A 20,460-nucleotide genomic window follows, 5' to 3' on the forward strand; every position below is an offset into this window, starting at 1 on the left:
TTTCCGCAATCGAACCAGATCCCCGTTTAATCGGTGTGAACTTTCACGCGTCACGTACCAAAGGAAAGATTATTATCGATGAAGGATTTTGCCGCGCGGGCACTGTCAGGAACGAGTTACAGACATGTCCCTGGCCGGGAGTTACTATCGCCAATGTCCCACGGCGACTGAGGACGACTCAGGTCGAAGAGGTAATTGCTATTCCAGAAGAGAAAGACGGCAGAGCCGACTGGTCGGCGACTGGACAGTACCTGACCAGTTCGCGTTCACGTTCAGGGTCGAATTACGGATGACTGTTATTGACCGTCATCAGGGTCACGGTAGCGGTTGCACGATTTGCATCCATCGCTGTAGTTTCGTTTTTATTGCTCCTTGACCGTGACTCCGTCGATGTTCGAGCGTTCTTTTCTTGTCCTTTAAATAATCGTCTCAAACTTGGACGACGTCTATAAACAAGTGGTGTTTATTTTACATCGAAAGGAAAAACGGGCAGAGGGTTCACGATTTATTTATAATTTTGTGAATAACGAGAGTACGCGGTCGATTCAAGTTTTTCGATTATTTTTCATAACCGACCCGATTGTCTATCCTCGCACCGAAAGGAAGAAGAGACAGAGTATCTATAATTTTTTATAATTTTTTGAATCGCGTGGGTACGTTGTCGATCTACTTTCTTCATTTTTCTTTCCTTCCGAAATACGCACGACAATTACTTTTACGCTTTAGGTTGGTTTTGTATAAATATTGCGATGTATTTATATACATTATGCCGATATGATTATGCAAAAAGAATGAGAGATTATTTTTAAATCGAAGGCAATCTTGTACCGGATTTTCAGTTCGTTAAAATGAAGCAACGGATATCGCGACTGTTTAAAGAATATTTAAAATTATTCAAGGAGGAAAATATTTTGGATGCATTTGTGTCGGTCAACCTACTTCGACGCACCCAAAAATCAGTCTCCAGTATATGTATGCATTATGCAGATTCCATGGGAGAGGACGTTTATAACCACCCATCTGTAGCTTATTATATGCAAGCCTGGTGCGTCATCTGGTACCGTTCAACCGTGAGCGTTTCACACTAATGATGCCCCATCAGTAGATAGAAAGAGACGATTCATTCGATATATACCTATTAAGGTCTGGTTTTTCCACTTTCGTCTGAATTACGAAGTATTTATGTCGTTTCTCGGATCTGTGAGCCTGCATTTCTGACAACTACAAAAAAGGAAAGGTGTATAAATATTTAATGCCATTCTAAAAGCACTTTTTAATCAACATTGTACGTGTATTACATTTACGAGTGAATAGATCAAACTCTGTGACCTTTTCAAGGTATATGTTTAACTTATTAAAAAAGTTCATCGACTGGAAAATTTTAATAGAAGATATTCATTCGTGTATTTAAAAAACATATATATCAATGATATACCAGAACGTATAATTAAAAATTTAACAAATTTATTTTTTTGAAAATAACAAAGTTTGGTACAATTGAACCGTATGTACACGTAACCATTGAATTTCTATAAAGTAATTCGCTTTCAGTTCGTTAAGAGGTGATTTCAACGCGGGATCGACAGTGTGGGTATACGTAAGTACTTACGTCTGTTACATCGAACAAATATAACGCTTGAAAATATTTATTTTATTCAATTATTTAAATATTTTTACATTAATTACCCCTGTTCAAGGCCAATGCAATTAATATCGTCAAATGGTATTTATTAACGATAGTGGGAAACAGTTTCAGTATTAATTGGTAAATAAATACAATCAGTAAAATATGTATATTTCGTGAAACTGATATACATTATTGAGCATTAGTTTCAAACACACATGATGCATCGATGCATGTTGTTCTGCTTTCAGCAGAATGTTCGCTTCATTAACTTAATGCCGGTTTGACAGGAAACCGTTACTAGTAATTATTCCAGCAACGTTTGACCGCCATTCACGCAACAAAGGTGTGTCGCGGATACGTGGCATTGTACCATGTCCTCCAAATATTCTAAATTTTTTACAAAAGATATAAATCAAAAAGTTCTCGGTAATTCCCATCGGGAACGTGGAATAAGAAAAGTTCGATTCTAAAAGAACCGAACGAGGAAACGTCACGTTTGTGCGAACTTTTTGATTTATTTACATGTAAATAGTGACAGCTTTGCTAGAATATTAATGACTTTTTTACCACAAGGAACTTAAGTTCTTAACTTAAGGATTGAAAGTTTCGGCTTCGTTTATCTCCTTCCTTGAATTAAACTATTATTACAACCTTACAAACTATAAAATTATGTACACTATGTATAAACCTACAGTAGTAAGCGATCTCTTGGCAAAACGTACGGCGATCTCTATTGATTATTATATAATAAACAATTTCGTATAAGTTTTAATCAATTTCACGATTCGTTAAGGCAACAGTAATTATAAGCTTTTTAAACTAGAAGATGGTAATTATAAGACAACAGTAATTATAAGCTTTTTAAACTCTTACGTGGTTGTAATTAAGTATCATTGAATTAATTAAAAAGAGAATATGGCGATTTTAAATAATTACTATTTTTGCCACTTGTTGAGTCTCTAGTTACTTCAGACTTCTTAGGTATTTTTCATTTAAGTATCTTTCTATACAAATGACAAAGTAATCTTTCAACTTTGAATCGTTGTTTAATTTTCAATTTGCACACAAACAACCTTCTTTCATGTTCGTATTGATCCATTTCAGATATTTCGTTACCCTGGTATACACTCCAGGATATCCTGCTCTTCCGCATCCAACACCCCAGGAAACTATTCCTGTATTGAAGGAATGAATAAAAATTAGAAGAAAGTTGTGGATTATATGGGGTCGGTCAAGAAATTGCTGCCGCTCTTTGAACGTGACTAAGTACATTGATGCCTTTCTACCTGGGTAATAAACACTGGGAATATTTAAAAACCAATATCTATAATACCTTTTCGGCAAATTTTAAGTTTAGGGTCTATACATGTTAGGTATAAGTATTTTCATCTTACTGCAGGGAGAAGCAAAAAACTAGGAGTGAAAATGAATTTCATATTATGGAAGCAGCTGTACCTTTTTATTTTGTAAGACAGTTCTCATTTACCAAAGAAATACTAATTTTTTATTTTGTCTATCAAAAAAAAAAAAGAAACGAATATTGAAATGAACGATCATTTATCTTTCTTTACATTAAACTTTTCAATTTTTTTATCCTTTGTTCATATAGACGTTATTAGGTACTGGTAACGTGTTTCTCATCCGTTGCTGAATTTCTACAACATATTTTCGTCAATTTTTAATTTCTTTCCCAGCTAATTTCTACTTATCATAACGAGGAAAATCATTCCTTTCAATTTTGTTAAAATACGAGAGCAAAATAATGGATATATAAACGCTTGGAATTTTATATAATACTTTTAAGTTTATTCCTCAACTCGGTTTAAATCTGTGGGAGGTTCTAGAAGAATTAATTACTTAAAATATTTCCTTCTGTTTGCAACTTTCGAAATGAATTATGCATACAAAGGTTAATTATGAATAATACGCACCAACGATTTCGAGTCTGTCGCCTTCGTGCACGAGAAGTGGACCTCCGCTATCACCTTGACAAGAATCCTGACTACCTCGACCGGCGCAAATCATGTTATCTGTGATTCGATTGGCTCGATATTTCATCTTTCTGCATTGCGTTAAACTCAATATCGGCACTTGTACTTCATGGACCTCCCCAGCTAGCATTCCTCCCTCGGTTGTCCTACCCCAACCAACCACGGTTCCTTCTTTACCAGCTGGATCGGCTCCTGTAAACATTATTGGGAATTTGCTGAAGAATTTGGTAAATTATGAGTACAGGTGAAAGTCTTCTTGCAATTGTTCGTACTCGAAGCCACTTTTCATCGAGACCTGAATATTTAAAAAAGGAAATAAACGAAAGTAAATTTTAATTTTTATTCATTCAACAGGTACCTCCTGCAACTTGTGTTTAAATATAATTTAATCGGCTCATTTTATATTTAACAATTCGATGTACATGAATTTTGATTGTAAAAGTAGAAATTTGTATTTTTTTATTGTGTTGCATGAATGATTGTAAATTTCAAGTTTTATATATCGCATAGATTGTAATAACTAACACTTAGTGTACTTGTTAACATTTGTTTCGTCAAAAATTTATTTTTCTATTGAATTTTTGAATGGTATTTTTTTTATCGAATTAGATATTAACTTTTGCGCGTTTAAAACATGTAATTGAATCGATTGTCTATCGCTAACTGCGAGTTATCATCGATGTTAATTACTATTTCTTACCTGTTTGGGGTAAACACACAGGTCTGATGCTTTTGGAAAATTTCACCGACTTCCGGAGCTTCAGTAAAGCAACGTCATGATTGTAGGTATTCATGTCAAAGTTCCTGTGACGAATTACAGCACTTACGGCTCTCATAATAGCTCGTCCATCGGTAGTTACGTGTTGATCGTAATCTCCGAGTACTACTCGAATCTTGGAACGTTTTAATCTAGGAAACACGTTAAATCTTATAGTCTTATAATGTACAAGCATTTTCTTTTCACGTACGAAAGTACTTTCCCTTAAAAATGCGGTACAATCTGAAATACGTGAGTTGAAAATACAAAGCTACGAAAAACATATTACATATATCTGTTACAAGTAGTGTAAAGAAATTTTCGAGTAATTTTTAAAAATTCACTGATCTTGTACAACAATCAAACACAAGTATCAGGTACTTAAAAATGTAACGACATTAAAAAAACTAATCTTGGCATATTTTTAACGATAAAAGTAATTCGAACACATCTGGTAATTATTTGAACGATACTATTAAAAAGATAAGAAGTACAGTGTCGGAATATTTCTACTTCAACCTAGAAACGATAATACACTTATCAATATTTTAAATGAAAAAATAGTGCAGAAAAATTGATCTGTTGAACACCATTGGTAAATACTTATCCGATCGAGTATTTAATCAAGCTACTCGTATACAATAATCTACCACCGCGATGAATAGTTTGAATACATTCTGTGTAACGAAACAACGATTGAAATAACTAACGAGCAACGCTCCGAAAATAAATTTCGAAAAATAATCCGCGAGTGTACTTCGAATTCGTTTCGTTCGTATTTTCGTCTATTTTTACGTAGCACGGGTTATAAAAAGAACACACGTTCATCTTTTTCGACGATAAGGTTGTCACGCGGAAGTGTAATTACACGGCCGGAGAGTAAAATTATAATTGACTGCACGTAAATGATAACGAACGGCGGTATCGTGGGTGTTCCGCGTTTGATGTACAATCGTGTATAATGAAAAGTGTCATAACGAAAAGGGACGTTGACGAGAGAGGGATCAATTACGCGAAACGTTTTCAAGTCGCGGTGATGTCCTCATGCACACGTACGTATGTGGAAAATCAGAAACTTACCTACGTACACAGTGAGCTGCGGTAAGAACGTAATCATTGTTAACAAGACTGGCACCGCAATGAAAGCGACCCTCGTACACGAGCCGCGCCACCCAAGGATATTTGTTCGGGGTTGTGGGTCTTCCACCGACGATTCGATCCTCTTGATTAGACACACCGCACTCTGGAAGGGAATTCCTCACTCGTTACTGCTTATTACAGTCTCATTATCGGTCGCCAGGAGAGTTAGAAGCATTCGGGAGCGCTTTCTACGGCAGACTGCTACATCCGCAACCGTGTAGCACGTAATCACATGCGCGGATTGGTGTTATTACACTATCCAGTGCGAATTCAATCGCGTGATGTAACAAGTTTTACAAAGTTACGCGAAAGAAACTTATTCTTCGATTGTGATCTCGTTGGCCCGCGAATCGAACGGAATGGTAACTCTTTTCGTAAAATTTTTCAACTGTGTCACTCAACGCACGGGTCTTGTATTCTGTTGATCGACGAAACTGTTAGATTTGCTTCGAATTAAATAATTAATAGATATTTATCGAAATGTATTTTCTTAGTATCTATTCGAGTGTCAGGCAGATTATAAATTTTGGTTTCTTTTGCGTCTTATATAATTTTACCGCAAATAGTACTTTGATAATAAATTCGTTAGAATAATGGGTATTTGAAAGTAATCTTTTAATTGATTTGGTGAAATTTTTAGAAACTGATTCGTAGAGATCCATTATTTTGAAAATATTAAGAATTACGTTTGAGAGTTTCGTAAAGTTGCATATATATTTAAGAACTATTTTCCTTAGCTCAAACTTCAGTACGGGATATTTAACAAATAATTTTCTACATTTATAAAAATTAACGATACTACATTTAGAGAGGTTTATATTTCATTCGTTTATTCATCAGTTTGAGTACTCACTTTAATCAACAGATATTTAACGATGGAACTATTTCTTCCGTTGTATTAAAATCATTATAAAAACAATAAATATTAAATTTAGGAAGTTTCTAATGCATCGAGTAACGTTCAAATGCTTACTTCAATTTGTGTACAACGTACATTAAATTCTATTAAATCTTTCTCTGCGTTGTTCACTATTCGCTGGGTTATTTCGAAATCAAAGTAGAATATCAAAAGTAGAACCAAAATACAAAAATCAAGATATTTTAAGTTTAGTCTTACCGCACGAACAATTACGCAGCACATCGTTGTCGGTGTCCGAACTGACAGTTATGTCGAGACCGAACAATTCGTCGAACAGAAATTTGCCTCTTCGATTCAGCGTCACGTTCGTCTTCTGAAAGAAAAGCCATCGTTGTACGTCACACATCCACGGTACGTTCACTTTCCATTCCAAATAAGCCCGAGGAACGATCGGAGACCACGTTTCGAATTATAGGTCAAGGCCTCCATCGTTAAATACGCGTTTGCACGAACAAACTAGGAATCTTGTGTATTACGCGCGTACAATTTATTTACCGAACTAAACTTCCTAACTATCGTTACAACCAAGAGTGGCGTAACGAGGAAAACTCGATGGAGAACACATCTACAATAATTTCACTGACACTACAACAATCTATCTACGTTCCATATTCAGGTACGAAATATCATTGACAAATTGAAAAAATGTTAGCAAAACCGTATCGTAACCTGCGATCACACCTATTAGAAATACCGTACAAAAGATTTTCTAACAAATTGGTCCAATACCGTAAGAAACTTCCACGCGTTGAAGTCTCTGAAACGAAGCATAATTTCTTCGAGCGTGCAAATTTCATTCGAACTACTTTCCCTGACGTATGTTTCTTCAGCGATCAGCTGACACCGCTCGCAATATTGGAATCTACGGGACGCTGTAAATTTTTCAAAGCAAGATTTCATAGTTACGTCACGAATACAGAAAGCTTTCGATCTGTTTCCACGTTGAAAAGGGGAAAGTAATTTCTGTCGACGATTATGAAAGTGGTTGCTAATTTTTCGCATTCTTTTTCCCAACCGTGGTTGTTACAACGCGCGATTGGTTACTATCGATTCTCGCGGAGTTTCAATTGTTAAATTACTTAGCACAGTCACAGAACCGTAATGGTAAATTTTTTTTTTAGTAAAAATCACTACTCACGGTGTAATTCGTCGATAAATCCCTCGATAAGCCGATATCCAAACTGTCAACTCGGACGAAGAAGGGTAAGAGGATCGTGGCCAGGATCCAAATTTGTACAAGTACAGGCCGTGCAGTCATTTTCTGATCGGCGATTGTTCGACGAAATGGTCACGGTAAAATTCCTCGTCTGTCATCGAACGAATTGATTAAACTTCCTGTGCACTCGACGGTTCGGCAGGGTTCTTCGTGATCGCGCATTCTATCGCGTGTTCGTCCACCCTCCACCGTTCATCCCGGGTCTTGTTCACCTTCTGCCCCTGTACTTCACATTCAGAAGCTGCAGAAGATCAGCGAGGTGATGCAGACGCTTTCACCTTGGTTCCACGAAGACGCCAGACTGACCGACCAACACCGAACTGGCGTTCAACGCTCGCGAAGAAAGTTCTTTCTCTATGTCCTGTTGCTCTTCCCATTCAGTACGCGACGCTGATCGCACGTGATCTTCTCGATTCGAAATTGGCAAGATGGACGTGGCCGTGGATTCGTGTCACGCGACTGTCGCTGACTGTCGATCTTGGGGAATTTTTTTCTTTTTTTTTTTATATATGAAAAATATCTTTACGATCGTCGTACCTGACCGAGATTGTCGGAGTTGTACGAAGAAGAACATTTTTCCAAGTAGAAATTGTTCAATTTTGAGAATAATAGTGGCAATTTTTTGCACTATTATTTATCGACAAGTTGTTAGAGACAGCAATTATTGGAGATGTAGTTTCCAATCAGGTATTCGATGCTCCGGAGGAATTTTGTTTTTTTCATGTTGATTATAGTAACAATGATTGCCATCACGTTGTTATAATTTTGGTAATTTAAAAACTACCAGTAAGACATTGACCGATATTATAATGTATTTTCGCACCGAAGCACGCGATTCTTTGACCTAAATTAAACTTCCGAAGAGTCAATGTTTCTGCGTTTAATTAATCGTACGATTATGTTCCACATGGATGAAAACTGTTCGTTCTAATCAGAAGTTAAGAATGAAATTCCACGTATCGAGAACTCGGTAGTTTCGACTGTTTCAACGATAAGGGTTACCAAAACCGAGGATAAGAAATTCTATCATTTCATTAATCACACTGTGACTTATCGGATCCTCGAAGTGTTTAAGAATCGAACGAGTCCACCGATCGTTAAGTATTATTTTTTGCTTTTTCGATTCACCGCGCTTCCGTGAAACAAAGATACTTTCGGGGCCATTTTAAAGAGTTTCTTTTCTAGTGGCCAACTAGAGGGACGTATCCATCTTCGAGGAACGAAATTACATGGTCCACAGAGCGACACGCTGCAAAAATATCTTCCATTTTGGAGAGACGTTATTAAAAAAGTTCTTTGCTGTACGAAATAGCGTCAGACTTATGCTGTTACTTTGTGCCCCAGTCCGATCGTCATGTGTTCTTCATGATACGCGACCAAAGTGTTCTTCTCGCAAATTATTAGTAGGTTTACTTTTGTCTGCCAATTTACTAGAATCACGTCAAACGGATCGTTTATTTTAGTTATTTATTATTTGAGATCTCAGCTGTGTAAACGTACTTTCGGTCGTGTATTCAATGAAAATAAGTTTCCGTAGAATTGACATTCTACCATTAAACTTATCATTAAAAAAAAGTACAATTAAACAACCATGACACGTGTTACTGTATTGTACTACGACGTGTAAGAAAAATGAAATGTTACCCTCTGTTTGATCAGACACGTGGGAATACGTCAATTGCGAAGATTGAATTGACCTTTTCATTTCTCTCGCTCGTTCCTTCGATCGCTTAATAAGAGTAAACAATTTTAATTGAAGAAACAAAACGATAAACGATACATAACGTAACTTTTCAGCTACCATCAGAATTCTGTAGCTCGTGTTCATCATTATTCTGTTGCTCATTGATCGAAGAAACAGGTCAAAGAAATCGAAAAGTCACTTTAACTTTCACCCGCAAGAAAAATCTTTCTTTGGATGGTTGCTATTACGATGTTCTTGAACGTGGCAATTATTATATTACGACACGTGTGTTTAACATTTTTTTACGACACTAGCTGTTTGTAAATTAATTTTCCTCTTACTACTAGATATGTTCTCTGTGACAAATGATACCAATGCGATTGCGATAAACTGCTATCGTGATTCATTTTTACGAAGCTTGAAGAAAACGATTACTATTGGAAACGTTTTTCAAATTGGTTTCCTTTTGGTTGGAATAGATTTTGGTATTTTTTGGTCAATGTGTTACGAATGTTCACATTATTCGATAGAAATTCGACGTATCGCTATTCCTGTTTCAATTCGGGAAGAATCAGGAGTCGTTGGTAACGGTCTGGAGGTTTCACTAACCCACATTCACCATTGAAAGCAAAACGTTTCTGACTACTGACCCGGTTTCCGTTATTGCTCGTTCATCTCGATCGAGGACTGTCGTTTATCTAACATCTTTTCGTGATGTCCACTTACTTTTTTCAACTGGTATCCTCAACGACCGTTACTTTTTACTGGCGTGCTCGTGACCGACCTTTTTTTCGAAATTTTCCGCCCAAAAATAAGGTCGACACGATAGTCATTCACTTACGCTCGAATTTGAAGTTCGGTTTCAAGTTGGACCAAAGTTTACGATTGAATTGAACGAATTTTGAACCATTGTTTCAATTATTCCGGTAGATTTATAAAATTAGATTAAATATTTAATTTACGATAATTTACATAAATTTTTAAATTTATGTCTACAAGTTGTAACTTGTCCTCATTTTCAAATTAATTTTAGAGTAATCCAATTCCTCGAACAGGTTTCAAAAATACAGTGTCGTCACTTTCACCGCTAAATCGTTCTTTAAACCTATTTTGTTTGGATAGAGACTTGAGCTTAAGAAACACTCACTTATCTCAATATTATTTAATCTAATATTTTATTCGGATATAAAATATATAAATTCAATTCCACGATCTAGAGATTGATCTGTACAATTTTTTTTATTTCTTATACACACTCGTTTTATAACTTTTTACTTTTGTATCGACTGCTGTCGATATTTCTTATTCTAGAATAATAATTCTTATGCAATAATAATTAGTAGCTTCCACGTTGAAATCATTTCGGATCTTTTTCTCGTAACAATTTATTAAAAAAGAAAAAAAAAAAGAAAATAAAATACTTTGACAATGGAACGTCTCGCGAGCGGTGTAAAATTATTACGTAAATTATGAGCGCTAAAATGCAAAATAATTGGCAAACGTATTCTTTATTCAACAATTGCTTTATACAGGAAATGCGACAACAGAGGAAATCGAGAACCCTCTTTATGTACACAGGACTAGATTACCTTAACTACGTGCAACGAATTAACAATTAAAATAAATTAATGATTCGCAACGATAACTCGATAGTACATGGTCCGCAATTATTTACAAATACATCGTTAATACATTGAACAATAAACGAATGTGGAAATGTTGGTGAACCTGTGATGAAGGAAAGTATCGCGTTTACTTTACCTTAATACTGATCGTATTGATTCGTAGAAATATTTTATACAATTAAAGGTACTAGATTCAATGTTGGATAGGTGCGTGATAATTTTCTTAAACGACAAATATATGTCGGACTGTTCAAACATCTGGTTTCTAACAAGTAGAAATTAGTGTTGAGGCGGTGAACACACACACTCGTCATCGAGATGATCTTTAAGCCATCCAAGATAATTAGTTACTTTCGTGTAAATTCCTGGGAATTTTGGTCGTGCGCAACCACGTCCCCACGAAATGATCCCTGCATGAAAAAATAATGAATGTAGGCATATTTGATAAATTTCTATGTTACTTTGATAAATTGTTATTTGTAACTGTACCAATAACTTCCAGATGTCCATTCGTTCCTTTCACGTGAAGAGGCCCGCCACTGTCGCCCTAAAAAAAGAGAATTTTAACAGTAGAGTGTCTTTATTATTAGTGTACACCGTTATCGCTTTCTTAAGCGTAAATGAAGACCTTTCTGGCAAAGATCTGATAATATTCACAAGTAGGAAAAAGTAAACGAATATTAAAAAAGAAAAGAAATCGTGAAGACCCTTCGTCTTCTATGAATTTTAATCTATGAATTTTAAATTATTGGAGAAATTGAAGCTTCGTGTAGGAAAATTTAAAATTGTAATTTTTTTTTCAGTCAAGGTGGGAGTTGAGTATTACAAAATTTAATGGTTAAAATTTCCATTTGAAAATTAATTTAGAAAATTACTGTTGGTTCCATGTTCTGTATTCCTTTTCTAACAATTTGGGTAAAGAGGTTTTAGATTTGTAGCTACATAGATTTATTTTTCGACGTTCGTACAACGGTTGTAACTTGTTTGGCACCTTCTAGGATGAATTATATAGGTCTAAGGTGAGATTCGGTCGAGTACTCACGAAACAAGCGTCAAGTTCTCCTTCCAGATAACCAGCACAGAACATGTTCTCGGTGATACGATTCTTCTGATATCCAGCTTCATCACACTCTTCCTGGGATAAAATTGGAAGGTTAACCTTCCGTAATTTATCGCTTACTGGTTGCTCCTCGCCAGTTCGACCCCAACCAACCACTGTGGCTGTTGCCCCCGTATAGTCGATAGCTTCTAAAAAAAAGTACGATAATTGTTAAGTCATCGCTTCTCCAGCGTTCAAAATCGAATAAAGGACGATCCTCTTTTACACACGTACATTAACGTACAACAATCAGTTTAACAACTTAGCTATACTTCTAAAAACTGATTTAGGGTTGAACGTAGTTTTAGAATAAAGATGACTTGTTTGTCTGTTGTTTTGTTTCTTAATAACAGTGAAAGAATATTTAATCGAGTAAATAAAGTGAACGTTTAAATGTTACAATTAGGATTGAGAAATTTGTAACTAAATTTAACGAATTATTTACTTCATTAAATGTTTTGCTTTCTTAGTGATCGAAGTAACAGACCAAAGGAACTGGAAAGGTGTTTCAGCCACTTATTCTCAATAAGTTCGATCGGTAAAGGAGAACATTGTATTCTAAAACACGAGATTTTTAATACAAATTTTTAAGTTTTCATTAGAATTTTGTAGTTTTTCTTTTTCAGAGTAAACGAGGGAACTATATTACAACGTAGAAACGCTGGTGCTCGCAAAGTGCAGAAGCTTTAGTTATAAACGCGTGAAGCGGAGGCAACGAGCTTGGTGACGTTAATACATTTGATCCCTGGAATAAGCTAACATAGAACAGGTGGGTGGAATTATTCTAAATCTCGAGAATAGCGAACGAGTTTGTTCGACGAATCTAAGTTCATTTGGAAATCCTTGACAATATTATATTTTATTATTAGATCGTACGTGATCGTGTAAAATCGATACCCTTGTGAATCAGTGAAGTAGTTAGGGCCATCCCGTGTCAGACGATGAGGACGACTTAATTATGAGGGTCTATTACTGTCTCTCGATTAGAAAGATCCTTCCACAGTGATTTAGGCTATTATCGAGCCATGATCGCAACTTTTTCAGATATATTTTTATAAAAAGATACTAAACTTTTTAACGCACAAACTATGTATCTTAATCTATGCGAATTATGTTTACAATAAGGGAGAGAATTCTTTTATTTGTGTAGATATTTTTAACAAATTGACTGACCCAAAATAGAGAAACGAATGTTTCACTGCTAATCCACGAAAGATACATCTCTTTCATGGCGGTAGTAAACAAAATGGAAGGTCCTCCGGAATTTTAATTCTCGGATTAAAAATTATAAAGGTAACCCGAAAGAGAACTAAAATACCTTGCTAGTATTTTTCTATATATCTCGATTGATATTTTTCACTATTCGAAAGCTCCGTGCGAATAATCGTTGGAGTAAATTATCATTCGAATAGTTTTTTTTTTTCCGTTTGTCGCTCGAGTTGTTGCATAATTTCGCAATGAAACGGTATACTCACTGTCCTCGGGTAAACACGCGGTTCTCACGATACCATTTACATCCACGGGTTGATCCATTTCGATGATAGCGATATCATTGTTGAAGGTGTATGTGTGAAAGTTCTCGTGAATAGTGACTGATTTAACGCGACGAACTATGGCGTGTTTGTCCAGATTTGGCCGGCTGTTATCGGCCAAGACGAGCTTCATGCTTTTCGTGTCAAACCTGAAATAGGTCAACATTGCTGTACAGCTGTGTACAAAGAAATTTCTCCAGAAAGCACTCCGCTTTAAGCACGATTCATACTTTGAAAGTTTTGGACTTGGATAAACAAAAGGGGAACCCCAACATCGGATTGCGATTGTTGTAAGAAAGAATATAGATAATTCTTGATACAAGTGTGTTGAATGATGATTAAAGTGTTATTATCTCATAGTAAGAGTATATTTAAATTCACTCTCCTCGTATTAAAATATTTCTCGTATCGGTACTCACCCTTCCATACAGTGAGCTGCTGTGAGTACGTGCTTCCGCGTGATGAGGCTTCCGGCACAATAAAATGTACCTTGTTTGCTCATGCTAACCATCCAGGGGTATTCGTAAACACTGGCCACGTTACCACCAACGATCCTTATTTTTCTACCCAACCCGCAAACTGGAACAGACGTGTACAAATTGCAATCGTAATTCGGTAAAATGTAATTATATCCACGTTTTATAAAAGTTTGAATTATTTAAAAATTACGAAATTTAAAATCATAGAATGCGAAGTTGGACGAAAGGAAAAGCTCGAGTGAAGTAGAAGCTTTCGAGTTTCTCTTGGAATATAATCTTTTTTTAAACTTGCTGAACCGATTTATTTTATCATTGATCTCGGAGTTCAAATATGCGTAATGTATAAAATCTACAATGTTTCATCGATCGGTAAGCTTTTCAATTACTTAAATTATTGAAGGATTTTCCCAGGAATTTTCTTACATTTTCAAGAGCCATTAGCCGATGAAATTACATGTCAAAGGTAGCTACAAAGTTATCCTACTTGTTCTCTTTGGTAAAGTGGCAATTTCAAGAGAATAGGGACACTCGTGTCAAGTGATATTTGTGCAGCTGATTGTTTTTATTGTAGCATTCTTAGTTACCACAGTCGTTGCAGACGTTCGGCCTCTTTGAGAGAATCGAAGGAGCTGAATTGAAATCAATATAAGACAGTTCTTCTATCGGCCTCAGGTCGTCGATCTCGCTGTTCGTAATGTTATAGTGTACTTGAGCGTTCGGTGTAGGGAGATTTTTTATATCGTTCCGTAATATCTATAAAAAAGAACAAGTAAGTGACAAAAGGGAAATGAAAATCCGTGTAATCTAACGAAACGCGTCTTAACATTGAATGGAAATATCATTCTCAATCTCTTTTGAAACTACGCACACCTGACAACGATAGTACAATATTTATAGTAATAATGGTATAATTGCTCATTCAAACGTTCTCTTTTTTTTTTCATGTATTTTTTAAAGAATGAAGCAATTGCTACTTTTTTCACTCGCATGGAAACGTCTAATTGGCACAGTTAATAACTTCAATCTCGGGACTCTTCTAAAATATTCAAGATTTCCAAGATCTCTAAGATATTCTCAAGTGAATCGAGGCTTTCGAGAGTTTTCAAATGTCGAATGAATTACTTAATAATTGACAAGAGAGAGATTGGAACTGTCACCGTTAATGATTTATTTTATTCAATAAAAACAAGTTTTGATTTTCTTATAATAGATTGTTTCACGTTCGTGAAAAAGGATAGTCAAAGGTGAGTAATGAGAGAGGAAATTGGAGAAGGTGCAGCCGTATGTATTATGCTCGTAAGAGCATATCCATTAGCGTTCTATAATTACACCTATGTAGTTATACCATACAAGAAACACAATCAAAATCCATGGTACCGGTAGTCTTGACAAGCTACTTTGACACTTTATTAAATTCACAAAAATACCAACAACTTAGAAGTTCGTTTAATTATTAAAGAGAATTCTTCGCGACCCAACGTAAAATACGAACACTCGAAAATGAAGGAAACGATCGAAAATATTCCCTCCCTGGAACGATCTGCCAATTCCATCGCTGTGTTACGAATTCAAATTATTCGTGTCGAGCGAGCAATCGTTTCAATTACTATTACCATTCGTGGAAGAGCTAACGAAGAAATTAATACCACGAAAGCGCGGGAAAACGACTTCTTTCATTCAAACGACTTCACCCGTGGCTAAATTAACGCGATCTCACAAGCGAAATCACACATTTTCGATAAAATAACCTAATATTCCATAAACATATATTACAATAATCCAACCGATGTTTTCCATACCTCGATCCTAATCGTACCGTTCCTCGTTACCCTTAGACACGTGTCTCTAATTTAATTTTTAACAATTTTATCTTTTCTCCTTCTATATAATTTCGAAGGTTCACAAATTTTCGAGAAGAATCCGTATCGCCGTTCTTCCTTCTTGGATCTCGCGTTGCTCTCCACGGTGTGTGAAAACTTCGTTACACTTCCGGCCAGTACTCGTAACTTCGAACAAAAATTGCGCACACGAAACCGAGCGTAACCGAACGATTTTCCGCCACAACGTAAATCAGATGTTACGAGACCGTGCGCGAAACGCCTTTGGGCTTAAAATTTCTCCCGGTGATCGCATTTAATACGGTCACGATACCACGTTAGTTCTCACCGCGTTCGGTGGTCGAAAACGAGAGCCATAACTTACCACTCGCGGCAACGCGTAGGCGCAGCAGCACATCCACAGGATGATCACGAGTTTGCATCGCATTGTCGCGCAGTTCAATGTATCGCGTCGTGGATGGTGTTACCGGTTGCGTTGTACGGTTGGTTGTTGGTCGACAGACAGACAGGTGGGCAGACAGGATTTCGGTGCCGATACCGAATCGCCGACGATGCACGCGGCTCTACCGGGGGCGTGAAAAGTCTAAAAGTATCGTGATCGTTTTGCCGTTTTATAGTAAATTATAACTATTGAAGGCGTCCCGGCCGCCGTCGGTGGGGGTATTCGTCAACCTTGAGTGGTGCGTTTGCATTGGCAGATGCTGCATGTGACAGCGTTTAAATCAGCCGACGGTGGTCCGTGTACGCGGCATTGTCTCACCTGTACAGACACAATTGCAAAATGCCAATCGTTCGCGTGTACGAACAGCGTGGTAACCGTGGCTGTGGGACCACCGAGAAACGTCCAATGTCAACCCGGACCCATCTCCCCCCTCCACCATAGCGGACCCTTTCGTTCGCGTCCTTCCTTCCTTCCTTTCGGAGATCCAGTAGACTGGATCAATGTCACTTTCGTCAGCTCGAAAGACACCGCGCTTCCCGCGATCGTCTTCTGCCCATTGTCTTCGTGCAGAGATAGCGCTCGGGAACGCCGATAGTAGGGGTTTTTCGCACGTACGAGTAGCTACGTACACATTTAGGAGACCGTGTGTTGGATATTTTTCTTACCAGTTTACCCACGGCGGAGAGAATTCAATTGGGAATGTTGCTTCATTTGGGAAGTTGTTCTAGATCTCGAAGGGAAGTTCGAAGACGTTTGCAGGGGGATTTTTGGGGTACCTCGAGTCTCGAAGCGATGGTACGGAAGCGATAATTTAAGATCGAAATTATCGTCCAAGGTGTGAATATTGTGGTAACGATGATTGTAATATTTTTGTTATTGGTTTGAATTTTGATTTAGGAGTATGTATTTGGAGAATTATAGAGATTAAGATTTTGGAAATATTCTAGAGCAATTCTAATTTGTATAATAGTAACGTTTGGAGTTATCGATAAGTAGGTTAGTTATTAATATTTATTTATAATATAACATAAATTTTATATAATATAATTTATGTTATAAGAAATGCTGTTTGTAAGCTAATTAAGATAAAATGATTTTCAATGTACATATGTACCATCATTTTCTTATTACTATTGCATAAAAATGGTGATGTGCTAGGTGCTGGAAGATACGGTTGTGTCATAAATTTAAATGTACATATGTTGGTATATGAGTGAGAGGAGATTTCCTGTTCACGCTCCTTTAATTTTTATGTGCAACCAATTGCAAAACGTGAATGTTCGTAAAAAAGTATTGGCAAGCTATACATACCCTTGAGAACTAAAGAATCTGCTAAATAAATTTACTAATTCGGTCAAGTGCCTCTCGGTAATTATTATTACTCGTTCACCTCGTAACCTGAATCGAGACCAATATATTTTAACGTTGCAACAAATAATGATACGGTTCTGTGATTAAACATTGAATTTAATTTGTAATTTAATAATATTCGCGCTTCATCATATATATGTATACCATTCTTTGGTACTTTTAATTAAGCGATACAATAAATTTTTCCACCCTATTTTATACTTTAAATAAATTTACCATTTTCGCTCTAGACTTCATCGAAGTAAGTAAAATTGCTTCAAACTTATTTCCGCGAAATTTAGACACGAGCCTTTTGTTTGCGAAACAAGCCTTTCCTTAATTAAATGAATAATGCATCGTTTGAATCGCACATTTAACGGAGTACCGTGTCACATAGAAGTTCAAAGGTGAACTTTGACAGAAATCCTCTCTGATCCATGAAACAATGTATTGTAGGTATGTAGACAGTAAATGTTTTACTGGAGCTTGTTCCAAGAAGTTCGTGGCACCATGGCAATATTACGTGGGTTAGTATTGCGGCTGAAATCGGGTCAATGTAATAGTGGCGTGTCTTTGGATTCGTAAGGCTAAGGCAAACACTTAACGTGAAACGATCGTTCCATTGCTTTTTTACACGTTACTTCACAAGGGGTTTTGTAATCGAAACGATTGACACTTGGTGTTCAGCTAATTATAGATCGTGTTTCATTCAGAGCTAAGCATTATTGAGATAATTAGACGATCAAATGGTTCTCGTTATCTTATGTAAATTTGAGCTGCTGTGTCGGATAAATTTGCAGTTGATTAGGTCGATGGTTGAGCGAACGTGATCTGCTCTTATTTGGTGACTGCTCGGAGCTGATTGTTATTCATCATTTGGTAGCTATTGTTGAGACCTCTGACGAAAGATAAAATTTAGAGGACGAATTTTAGTATTAGCAAATAATACGTGTACAAAAGTAATGCATTATTCACTCATTCTTTCTAATATTTTATATTTTTATCACAAAGAAACGAAGATGATGAGCGCAAGTATTGTTATCGTCCAGATTTACATGTATTAATTTATACATTATGAATAGAAGAAATTGTTTTTTTAGAAATATACATTTAAACGTGAAAATATGTTGGTCGACATTAGGCAAAATAAAAGTCATTAGAAAACCTTACAGATTTTTATTTCCTTGTAATAAAAGAAATGATTCTTAGCATTGAACCTATGGCGTTGCAAAAATCATATTGATTTATTTAATAAAATATATTTAGTTGTTCCTTTTCAATTCCGTCACGATTTGTTCGTAAAAGCTAGGCACACCGGCAGTAATGTTCCAAATGGCAAAATTAAAAATAGAATGGTATTTTGGGTCACGTTTCACGTAATGCAGTTCTATCATCTCAATGTTGGAATTCATTGCTTTGATAAGAAGCTGCGTCCTTTCTGCAATGCGTAGATGTAACGAAGTGCATGTGTTGTAGTGCATTGTGAAGTGAAAATGCGACGAACACGGTATAAACGAGAAATATTTGCATAGCCAAACATCATCGAGAAAGATGTGTGGGTGTTCATTGGATGGCGCAGTAAAAACGTAAGTAAAAGAAAGAAACGAAAGTGTTTGATAATTTATACGTAACTCTGCTAAGCACACAGCTCTTTATTGACTACTCAATATTTAATCTTAACTCAAAATATCGAATTAGATGCAACTCGGTGATGAATTACACAAACAAAATATTCTTCACTCTCACAAAATACAAAATTGTATCGCAAAAGTTTTAAACATTAAATCAATTTTATCACTTCTCTGAAATTATTTTAAATAAAGTATTCCATTTCACCTTTATTTTATTCGTAAAAAATTCGAATTATATTCAGCAATAAATCATAAACAAAATACTTTTATCGTTTCTATAAAAGATATACTCTACTAAAAGTATTATTGATTACAAAGAAAGTGTCAATTATACATAAACATAAAGTTTCAATTATACATAAACATTGAATGTTCCTGTCAGATGTAAGAAGAAAAACAGTTTTGTCAATTGTGTAAGAAAGAAAGGAAAAATATTATCAGGGTTAACGATCAATTTATATTGAATTTTAAGTAGATTGTCTCGTTATTCGTTAAAGAGTCAGTGATTACTTATACGGTGAAACATTTGATAATCCGATTGTACCGATCGCAAATAAAATATTTTCCATGACAATGTGGACAGATGTTCTGGTATTGCCGTAATCCGCTTCGAGCATATCTTGCCCGTGAAAAAAGAACCTGAAATCATAATGACAATCTGACCCTGGCGATAAGCGTAAATAAGGCAAGGCTTCTGATAACGTTAGTCATACGTCGGGACAATAAAGCAATGTCCCACCCGCATGAGGGTGCTATGACCCATATACCTTGACCCACTGTCATGGGCTACAGGTGAGACACACGTCTGTCCTACATCATCTTATCTTAGTCTCTCGGTATTAACTGGAACTTTGATAAGTCGACTTACGTAGAGACCCTGTCAGTTGGTCGACGAGGATCTCTGTTATCCCCCCAGCAATTATACAGATTCTTTCGCAGAGATTTTCGTGGATCCCTCGAAACGATCAGAAGATCACGTGGAGAATTCTGTAATACAGAGAAAGAAAGAACTCAATTAAATTTTTTTACCAAATATCTCATCTGGCAGCAAATTGGAGCTTTTAAAATAATCAATTACATCGTGCTGAGAGACAAGTCGTTCGAATGGATCTCCTGATAATATACCGATG

At 36.2% G+C, this 20,460-nt stretch overlaps 2 protein-coding genes across 2 annotated transcripts; both read right to left on the bottom strand.

Moving 5' to 3' along the window:
• Window positions 1-2,680: 2,680 nt before the first annotated feature.
• LOC143149645 (trypsin-1-like) lies at window positions 2,681-7,692 on the bottom strand. Its single transcript, XM_076317215.1, has 6 exons — window positions 7,573-7,692; window positions 6,633-6,747; window positions 5,456-5,618; window positions 4,319-4,527; window positions 3,559-3,810; window positions 2,681-2,802 (listed from the first exon to the last, which is right to left on the bottom strand). The coding sequence occupies exons 1-6, from the start codon at window positions 7,690-7,692 to the stop codon at window positions 2,681-2,683; spliced, it is 981 nt and encodes a 326-aa protein (XP_076173330.1).
• Window positions 7,693-11,163: 3,471 nt separating this feature from the next.
• On the bottom strand, window positions 11,164-16,358 carry LOC143149646 (trypsin 3A1-like; the record flags this gene model as incomplete). The annotated part of the gene is made up of 7 exons (XM_076317216.1): window positions 11,164-11,369; window positions 11,449-11,506; window positions 12,002-12,207; window positions 13,534-13,739; window positions 14,010-14,169; window positions 14,654-14,822; window positions 16,272-16,358. Coding segments are annotated over 7 exons (1,017 nt in total), but the record flags the coding sequence as incomplete, so codon positions are not given.
• Between the last annotated feature and the right edge of the window lie 4,102 nt (window positions 16,359-20,460).

The sequence above is a fragment of the Ptiloglossa arizonensis genome, chromosome 7, assembly GCF_051014685.1.
Source record: "Ptiloglossa arizonensis isolate GNS036 chromosome 7, iyPtiAriz1_principal, whole genome shotgun sequence".
NCBI lineage: Eukaryota > Metazoa > Arthropoda > Insecta > Hymenoptera > Colletidae > Ptiloglossa > Ptiloglossa arizonensis.